Source organism: Dipodomys ordii, unplaced genomic scaffold (genome assembly GCF_000151885.1).
Source record: "Dipodomys ordii isolate 6190 unplaced genomic scaffold, Dord_2.0 Scaffold23, whole genome shotgun sequence".
Lineage (NCBI taxonomy): Eukaryota > Metazoa > Chordata > Mammalia > Rodentia > Heteromyidae > Dipodomys > Dipodomys ordii.
Window position 1 is genome coordinate 7,041,421 of NW_012267239.1, and position 10,358 is coordinate 7,051,778.

Consider the following 10,358-nt stretch of genomic DNA (forward strand, 5'->3'; position numbering starts at 1 on the left):
CTTCAAGGGTCCGGTGGCGATCGACTGCTTTTCCCCCCCCCCCAACCTTCGCGACAAGAAATAAATAAGGTGTCACCTCCTCTCGGCTGGGTTCAGGAATGTAGCCTATTCCTGAATGTTCCGAAAGACATGGGGTATTAGGGGGGGCAGGAGATGCAGGGAATTTTTCTTGACCAAGCAAAATAAGCTCTGCGGAACTGTTGTTTCCAAGAACCGGAAACTTAGTTTCCTGGCGGAACCTGCAGAGCGAACACCCGGGGCAAGATGGCGGCGGTGCAGCGGCCGCTGCCCCGGGGCTGGCAGGTTTCGGGGATACTGGGCTGAGGCGGCCGGCGGCAGCTGAGGCCCGGACCCCGAACGCGGGGCCTCGAGCGGAGAAAGGGTAGCGAGTGGGGCATAGGGCGAGCGATCCTTCGGGTAGTGGGCCGGCGGCGTTCAGGGCGGTGGGGCCGGGGCCGAGTTCGTGTCTGGCCCGATCGTTGTCGCTGGCCTTCGTGATCCGGGCATCCTCTCTCCTCAGCCCTCTCCGTCTCTTTTCATCCTTGAGGCGATAGGCCTGTAGTATCGGACTAATGCTGGGCGAAAAGAACTTGTTATTTTGGTTGTTGGTGCCGAGGAAAGACGCTGGGCGTCGGGAGTCACCCAAACTGGAGTTCGAATCCTAGTCCCTCGCTGTGTGACCTTGGGTGAGTCCACTCACCTCCCTGACCCTGTTTCTGCCTCTCTAAAAAGGAGTCCTTAGATCGTTTCACAGAGTGTTTTAGTACCACACTGGACGCTCAGTGTCTAATAAAGACTTGATTGTAATTTGACTCCCAGACGTAGGCTCACGGGCAGCCGTGCATTCTCAGCTTCTTTGTTGTGCTTTTAATGGGGGAACTCTGGGCCAATAAATAATTGTTTTGGGGTTTTAATTCGGGAGTCGAGGGAACTCTGGCAAGTCTTGTGCTCTCCGCATTTCATTTTCCCCATCGAAAGTGGGAACGATGATAGATAGCAACCATCTAAATAGGCTGTGGCTATCCGTAAATGATAGCTAGTATTACTGATGGTTTCTCCAAGTCCTGTTGCCCATTCTTGAACTTAAGATTTTTAGACTGTTTGATCTGATAGTACAGAGCTGTTGAAGACAGGGTTAAATATCTGTGTAGTATCTGATACATTGCCTGTTCTTAACAAATGATGGTCATTAAATCTCACCATAAAGAAAAAAGTCACTCTGCAGTTAGTATATATGGTACTTCATTTTAGGATGATATTCAGGATTGTCCAGAGTCTTTTCTCTTTTTCTCCCCAAAGTCTGGCTATGTAGCCCAGGCTGGCTTCAAACTACCAGCCCTTCCTCCACCTCCTGAGTGCTGAGATCACAAGTGAGCAATACCTTGCCCAGCGCTGTCGTGTGTTTTTCTTAAAATTGGCTTTATCCAGAAAAGGCTAATGTTTTGAAGCAAGTCTCGTTGGAGTATAGAAGTAAATACAGAGTTTGAACCCTGTTTTGTTAGTATTAAAAGCTTGTCCCTCCCACTTACCAATAGTCTAACCTGGTCTAACTGTGTGGTCCTCTCACATAGTTGCTGCCCTTATTAGAGGCGATTACTTAGAAAAGACTTGACACTTAGGAACTTCCACTCATTCCCTTTTCAAATGATCTTTATTACCACTAGCCTCCCTCTTGTTTTCCAGCCTTTCTAGCTGTAGGATTTTATTTCTCTTAACTGAGTTGTGTTCTCTGTAAGGACAATAGAGTAAAGCTCGCATGCCATATGTTTTCTAATAGCCCTTGTTGCTAATTTCACATTTATGTTTTGTGACTAATTTCAGGTACAGGAATAGTAAATATTTCACCCAATGCTTTTAGTAACTCTAGGACATAGGTACTGTTACTATCTTCAATTTACAGATAACCTAAAGTCTAGAGTAGTAGATAAGTTTACTTAGTGAAATGAGAGGTAGAGTCAGAACAAAAAAGGAACCAAGGCTACTTTTTCTAACTCAGACTTGGAGTCTCTGGCATGTTGCCAAATAAGTACTTAATAGTGATGTTTTTTTTTCAGTTGATGACTATAATATGCAAGTAAAGGAAGTATATAGGGAAGGATGAGAAAAGCTGAAAAAGCATAGATTTTTATTGTAAACAGAAACCAGCATAGAAACATTGCTTTGGGAATGCTCAACTCAAGGAAGGGATTGTATTTTAGGAGGATTCCTGAGAGAAGTAGGTTTTGAAATAGTCTTACACATACTTAGGAGCAGTTTGTATACAACCTTTTATTTTTCTGTTGGGAAGAAGTTTTCTCGTGTGATCTCCATGTCATCCTGCCATGTCCCCACATACCAAAAAATAGGACATATGGAGAGAGAATATTGTATTGTGCTCAGGGCTTGAGCCCTGCTCATATGCACCTCTCAGGAGTGTGTAGCTGTTCTGCTGTTAGAACAGGACCAGGGGCTCATAGCCCAAGCACTAGGACAGGTAAACCTTCGTCCACTCAAAGATAGGAAAAAAAAAAAAAAAGGAGCCTAAGAACCTTAGTAATTACAGTTGGGAGCTTTGGAAAAAGGTTTGTTTTTTGTTTTGTTTTGTTTTGTTTAACAAACTAGTGTTCATAAGAATAATGAATTAGGCATATTGACTGTGCTCTGTCAGCACCTCAGTAGGAACTCGATACACATCATCCCATAGACCTCATGGTAGACCTCTGAGCCGACTAATGAAATAAAGACTAGCTGGGCACCAGTGGCTCACACTTATAATTCTAGCTATTCAGGAAGTTGAGATCTGGAGGACTGCAGTTCGAATCCAGCCTGGACAAAGAAGTCCTTGAGAACCCATCTCCAAAATAACCAGCCAAAAGCAGGGCTAGAGGTATAGCCTGAGTGATAGAGGCCCAGCCAAGCAAGTATGAAACCCTAAATTCAAACCTCACTACCACACAAACGCACACGCATGCACGCACACACTCTCACACACACAGACTATAACTCAACTGACAGTACTGATAGCCAAGAACTGGCTCTGCCTCCAGCTGTGTGACTCCAAAGCAGTACTTCTTCGGTTGCTGTGCCAACTTACCATGTGCTTTCTGTGGAAAGTTTAGAAAATAGAAGCAAGGAATCAATCCCCCTACCATAAAATTATCACTCTTCTGCCTCCAGACCCCACAGTGCTTTAGGTAGAGCCAGGCCTCACCCTTAACCAGTCACATGTTAGCGTATTTTACAGCAGCTTTTGTGCTGTGTGCATTCAATTTCCTTTTCCATTAGATAATCAGGATCATGTTGTTTTACTAGCAGCTCTTCTTTTACTTCTAAGGCACAAGAGTTTTCCCATATCATTAAAAATTTTAAACATAGGGCTGGGAATATGGCTTACTGGTAGAGTGCCTAGCATGCATGAAGCCCTAGGATCAATTCCTCAGCACCATGAACAGAAAAAGCTAGAAGTGATGCCATGGCTCAAGTAATAGAGTACTAGCCTTGAGCAAAAGAAGCTTAGGGACAGTGCCTAGGCCCTGAGTTCAAGCCCCAGGACTGGGGGAAAGAAAAAAAATGTTAAACAGTACCAGGTGCCAGTGGCTCACATCTGTAATCCTAGCTGCAAATTAGAAGGCTGAGATCTGAGGATTGAAGTTTGAAGCTAGTCTGGATAGGAAAACCTGTGAGACTCTTATTTCCATTTAAGCACCAAGAAAAAAATAAAGCTAGAAGTAGAGCTGTGACTCAAGTGATAGAACACTAGCCTTGAACACAAAAGTTCAGGGATAGTGCCTAGGCCCTGAGTTCAAGTCCCAGGACCAGCACGCACACACCAATTAAACATCTTCAGTGGCTTTTTAACAGTCTATCTTTTCTTTAGGCCCTGAGTTCAAGTCCCAGGACCAGCACACACACACACCAATTAAACATCTTCAGTGGCTTTTTAACAGCCAATCATTTCTTTTTGCTTATTATATCTAGCTTTCATTCAGTAATTTATTTGGGATGATTTTCAGCCTTTTTCCAAAATTATAAGTACTAGAAAATAGAAAAGTAAGAGTCTAAACAGATGATACATTGAAGAGGACAGAGTGTGTTTAATCATGACACTATATTAATTACTTGTGTTCAGACAGATCATTCCCCACCTGTAAAGCTTACTCCTAAGTCTGGATTTTTTTTCCTTCTGCTTCTACCAGGAAGCACAAGCTCCTTTGACGCAAGATGCTGTCCTCCACTGAGTGTCCTGTGGAAGATCACTAATGGTTACTTAGTGTCTCTGCTATATAGGCAGGTCCTCAGGTGAGTTATCCAGACTCAGGAGGGTGGGCAGTTGGGTGGAAAGACCGAAAGACAGCTAGCTGCCTTTTCCCCTCCTATGGCTAGCCAGGCTCTGTTCATTCGTTTCAGAAATAACCGATGATAGACCAACTTGTATTTGTTGACAGGTAGGAGTCAGTGCTGAGTAGGGACAGCAGATCCTTTGGCTGCGGTCATGTGGTAGGAACCTAGCATGTAAAGAAGTTTCATTCCAGCTGTTGCTTTGAGCGAATTATCCTGATAAAGAGAAGCTTTTTATAGAAACCAGAATATGGCTCAAGTGGTAGTGTGCTTGCCTAGCAAGCATGAGGCCATGTGTTCAAACCCCAGTACTGCCAAGAGAAGATGAGAGAAAAAGGTGGGAAGAGATGTTTTTCCAAAAGTCTAGATTTCTGAGTAATTCAGTATTTTTGTCAACTGGGTTGCTTATGTGTTTTGGATAGAATGGCAAACTTATGAAGCCCCTAAAGAAATCATCTCAGTATGGAGGCTGTATGCATCGATGAGGTCTGCCTCTGACTGCTAACATAAGCCTCCCTTGGAGAGGAAGGATGGTTACTCGTGCTTAAATGATCACCACACAATGTCCTTTAGAGGCCTCTGCCCAGCAAAGTACCTGTCTGTGGACATGAGCAACTGTGCTGTAAAATCCACCAGTGTGGAAGCAGTAAGGATTTGGGAACAAGTGACCCGTGAGTGGGACCATTCTACATTCTGAAATCATGCACAGCACCTTTTGCTTTTTTAATATTAAAATGGCCACTGTAAAAAAATAAAAAGCCGGGTCCTGGTGACTCACATAATCCTAGCCACTCAGGAAAGATCTAAGGATCCCAGTTCCCAGCTATGCTGGGTAGACAAATCCAAAAAATCCACTTAGCCAACAGAAAGCTAGAATCAGGTGTAGCTCAAATGGAAGAGTGCCAGCCATGAGTAAAACCGCTGAGTGAGAGCATGAGGCCCCGAGTTCAAGCCCCAGTTTCAAAAAAAGATTTGTTCTCTGTGTGTTCAGCCACAACATAGAAACCTTTTGTTCAGTGAGTGGATGACTAAGATAATGCTGACAATATAATTGTATTTGAGTTTTCCCTCAAGATTTACCTGGCAGTTGGGTGCTGGTGGCTTACGCCTGTAATCCTAGCTACTCAGGCTAAGATCTGAGTATCATAGTTCAAAGCCAGCCCGGGGAAGAAAGTCTGTGAGACTCTTTTTTTTTTTTTTTGGTCGGTCGTGGGGCTTGAACTCTGGGCCTGGGCGCTGTCCCTCAGCTGTTCAGCCCAAGGCGAGCCCTCTACCACTTGAGCTACAACGCCACTTCCGGTTTTCTGGTGGTTTATTGGAGATAGGAGTCTCATGGTCTTTCCTGCCCGGGCTGGCTTTGAACTGTGATCCTCAGATCTCAGCCTCCTGAGTGGCTAGGATTACAGGCGTGAGCCACCAGCGCCCGGCTATCTGTGAGACTTTTATGTCCAGTTAACCACCAGAAAACCAGAAGTGGTGGGCTGGGAAGGTGGCTCAGTGGTAGAGCACTTGCCTTGCATGCCTGAGGCCCTGGGTTCAAGTGGCGCTGTGGCTCAAGTGGTAGAGTGCTAGCCTTGAGCTGAAGAGCTGAGGGACAGTGCCCAGGCCCAGAGTTCAGGCCCCATGACTGCACCAAAAAAAAAGAAAACCAGAAGTGGCATTTTGGCTCACATGGTCACGTGGTAGAGCATTAGCCTTAAGCTGAAGAGCTAATGGACAGCACCCAGGCCCAGAGTTCAAGACCCATGACCAACAACAACAACAAAAAAAATGGAAGGACACTGTTTAATTGTTGACCTTCCTCCCCCCACACACAAAATACAGTGGCCTGTTGCAGAAAATGCAACAGGATACCTGGTTTGAATTGGAGCCTTATGGATAGGATTAATTCAGGCCTTATTTACTTGTTAAACTTGTACAGACCTTTGCCTGTCCTTCTATGCCAGGCACTATGCATTTTCTCTCAAGAAAAGGTCATTGTTTCATACAGGTTATAGCTCCCTGGGTCATGGAGTGAGTGGGAGGTTAGCACTTGTGCCTGAGAGTGGTGAATAGGTCCCTGCTGCCTTTGCACTCAAGCCCCTTTCTGTGGATGGTTTTCACCCACTGGTCTCCAGCAGCTCTTCACTGTCTGCCTTGCAGGGTTTGTGCCAGCTAGCAAACATGTTCACAGTATCTCAGACCTCACGAGCGTGGTTCATCGATAGAGCCCGGCAGGCCCGAGAAGAGCGGCTGGTGCAGAAGGAGCGGGAGCGTGCGGCTGTGGAGATTCAGGCCCACGTGCGCAGTTTCTTGTGTCGGCGAAGCCTGCACAGAGATATTAGGTAGGTGCCAGGAATTCTGCAGCATGTTTCTCTTGCTCCCAAGTAGTAGAAAACAAATGGCAGGTGCTGGTGGCTTATGCCTGTCATTGTAACTATTCAGGAAGCTGAGATCTGAGGATCATGGTTCAAAGGTAGCCTGGGCAGAAAAGTTCGTGAGACTCTTACCTCCAACTGAAGCACCAATAGGCCGGAAATAGCTGTGGCTCCATTGTGCCTTAAGCAACAAAGTTCAGTGATAGTACCCAAGAAACACACACACACGCACACACACACACACACACACACACACACACACACACGAAAAGACAGTATCCAGGTCCTGAGTTCAATCCTTAGTACTGACAAAAAGAGAAAAGACAAATGAGTTTTCCCTTAGAGTGCTTAGAAAGCCTTCCAGCAATCATGAGCTCCTAATGAAAAATGCCTTTTCTTTAACCCTTTCCTCCGTAGGAGAGAGATTGATGAGTTTTTTAAAGCAGATGACTCTGGATCCAGTAAAAGAAGTGCACTTTGTATTTTTAAGACTGCCAGAAAACTGCTGTTCATATTCAGAATCAAAGAAGATAATGAGGTAAGTCATAAGAATAAGCATACCAGGGCTTTGTATAAGTACTTTTTAGATACAAACTCATTTGTTCTTAGAGCACCTCTGGGAGAAAGGCATTTTTACCCCTTCACCTGCCCCCTTTGTTTTCTTGGAACCTGCTCTGCAGAGATTATGCCCAACAAGCCTGAGCAGGACTATGATGCATTTAGGAGCTGTGCAGCCTGGGACAAAGCACCATGTAAAGTAGGAATCACTTTAGTCAGTGGCTGACAGGTTTCAGGGAGTAGTCTATGCTAGTCAGATACTGAGGCAGAGGACCCATACTCTTGATTTTTTTTAAGAGATGCTGGAGATCTGGGTCTTTTTATGCTTGATGTTCTAATATGTCAAAGTTTGTGGCTAATTTGATTTTTCTTTCACATCTTGTAAACCAAACCAAACATACCAATCTGCATTTTGGGGATTAGAGCAACTAGAAAATGTATCTTCAGGAAGGCAGTAGGCATCTCAGTGCTGAGCATACCCTTGAGGTCCTGCAAGGAAACCAGACAGACAGGTTGTATACACTCATGGCCCAGTAGGAGAGGAAGGAGAACCCAAGAAAGACCACACAGTCATGAGGATAGGTACAGACAAACCCCATTAAGGGCGGGGAAACTTTGGGAACCACAGTTTTCAGGGTGGAGCTAGGGCTTCCATAGCCACAGTGCAATCTGTTTGCCTGCTTCTACTTTCCTTTTTTGTGTCAGGATCAAAGCAATGATAACAGTGAGTAGCTCAGAGTACCACAACAATGAGTTGTGAGCAGAACTCAGTGTCCCTGCTGCTTACAGCATGACAGACTGCAGAGCACTCGTCAGCAGACAGCTGCCAGGCTGCAGGAATCCAGGCCCAGTTTTCCAAAAGAAGCCCTATCCTGGATTTCTATGTGGAATATATACATTTCTCAAACACATCTGGAAGGCTCATCCAGCCTATAGGCCACCAGTTTGAGACTCTGTCCTTAGCCTTCCGGTCCTCAACTTCCACATCTGTAAGAAGGAACTAAGTGTGACGTGTTGCCTGCCTGTGCCAGTCCCCACCACACTTGCGTTCCCTCCACCCCCTTTCCCACATTCAGGTTCATTGGGAGTCTCTAATCCCCTTTCTGTCTCCACAGCGGTTCGAGAAGTTGTGTCGCTGCATCCTCAGCAGCATGGATGCTGAGAGTGAGCCTAAGGTGAGCGGGTGAGGAGCCGGGAGCCTTCCCCAGCCCTAAAGGCCAACATCTTCCCCACTGAGAGTTCCTGCTGAGCTTAGGACTTTAACTCACACACGTGTGCAAATAAGTCACAGACTTGCACAGACAAAAGTATGTGCAAATAATTCCTTGATCCTCATTGTCCAAGAAGCTATGTTTTGTGTTTACCCCTTAACTCAGGATAGCAGACACTTTTCTAGACTCCTCATCTTTTTTTTGTTGTTTATTTTTTGAGATTCTAGGGTTTGGAGTTTGAACCCAAGAGTTTCATGCTTGGCTAGATCGGTGCTCTACCACTGAGCCATGCCTCCAGCCCTTTTTTGTACTGGTTATTTTTGAGCTAGGATCTCACTTCCTGCATGAGCGCACACTCACTTAGACCCCGATTCTCCAGTGGTTAGCCTTCTGGCTGTAGCTAGATGACAGGAACACGACACCTCACCCAGTTTCTTTCATTGAAATGGACTCTTACAACCTTTTCTGTCTGCCTGGTTCTGGCCTAGAACCAGTCTTTTCAACCTCAGCCTCCTCCATAGCTAGGAGCACAGGCATGCTTCATCACACCTAGCTGTAGGTTAAGGGGGGCAGCCTCACAAACTTCTCAAGTCCTCTCCATCTCAGCCTCCCAGGTAGCTATTAGAGGCACAAGCCAACTGCACCTGTCTTGGGCTCCTCCTCTTTGGATTTAGTGTTAAAAAGTCCTGATGTCTGCTTATTCATCTGTTTTCCTCACTGCCTTATTGGATAATGGCCCTAGCTAGCAGGTCCAGTTCCAGTGGTCACACCATGTATAGTAAGGTCCTGTAACCAGTCACTCCTCTTTGTCCTGCTTATAGGTGTGGTACGTGTCCCTGGCTCTCTCCAAGGACCTCACTCTCCTGTGGATTAAACAGATCAAGGACATTCTGTGGTACTGCTGTCAATTTCTTGAGCAGCTCAAGGTAAAAAGGGGGGAAAAATCTGAAATCTCATTCTATCAGACAGCTTTCATGGATATTTTCAGAGTCCCCATCCTTCCCTCATTGTCTAGGCCTTTGTCGATCTATCAGTGCTTGTCTAGTAAGGAATAACTGGCTGAGCCACTGTTTGGAGAGAAAGCTAGAAGTTAGGTAGATGCAGTGGCCATTCTGAGCCCCTCTTAGCTATAATATGTGGGACCATTGACCACACTTGCAAGCCTCGATGCTAAGGAATTCTGTCTTCCTTCCTGGTCTTTGGATATAGTGGATACTTTGTGTTGTGGTATTTATACCATGTTATCAAATTCGCCTCTTCCGTTACAGCTTTTCTCCCCCTCCCTTTCATTATTTCTTCCATGCATATGAAGTACTTGATCACAATCACTCCCCCAACTTCTTCCTGCAAACAGTGGTTACCTCTCATCCTAATTAGAACAATAATTAGAAACGAAAGCACAGAGAGGCGAAGAAACTTGCCCAGGATGACAAGCCAGAAGTGAGAGTTCCGAATCACCGTCAGGCTCAGCAGCATTTCCCACTCTTTGGCAACCATGTCCAAACACACAGACAGGTACAGGCCCATATGGCCAGCCTGCTCACATGATTCCTGGGAAGGGAGAAGTGAGATTCTCTCTTCCCAGGAATGTTTGATTGAGTTGCTGAAGGACTGGTGTGACAAGACCTGTGGTCCTTCCCAGAGGAAAGTGTGCCCCTGGGCCTCTGACCCACTGGTGCCAGTCAGCGCACAGAGGAGAATCGTAAAGGGATGCTCTCTGTGTGGGGCAGAGGTTGTGTGTTCTAATCCTTCCTTTGTTGTTTCCAGCCTGAAATCCTACAAGACTCCAGACTCATCACCCTGTACCTCACGATGCTCGTCACCTTCACAGACACTTCAACATGGAAAATTCTCCGGGGCAAAGGTCTCAAAATACCTGCCTCACCAGTATTGCGTTGGGGGGGGAGGCGGGGGG

General features: G+C 45.8%; 1 protein-coding gene across 1 annotated transcript in view; it reads left to right on the forward strand.

Moving 5' to 3' along the window:
• The first annotated feature begins 265 nt into the window (after positions 1–265).
• Positions 266–10,358, forward strand: part of Ube3b (ubiquitin protein ligase E3B) — a 41,207-nt gene continuing 31,114 nt past the window's right edge. Inside the window, exons 1-7 of the mRNA XM_013014287.1 lie at positions 266–686; positions 4,176–4,241; positions 6,460–6,641; positions 7,092–7,212; positions 8,348–8,407; positions 9,265–9,369; positions 10,211–10,307. Coding sequence (XP_012869741.1) covers positions 4,239–4,241; positions 6,460–6,641; positions 7,092–7,212; positions 8,348–8,407; positions 9,265–9,369; positions 10,211–10,307 — 568 coding nt within the window. The 5' untranslated portion in view covers positions 266–686; positions 4,176–4,238. The remainder of the gene's footprint in view (positions 687–4,175; positions 4,242–6,459; positions 6,642–7,091; positions 7,213–8,347; positions 8,408–9,264; positions 9,370–10,210; positions 10,308–10,358) is intronic.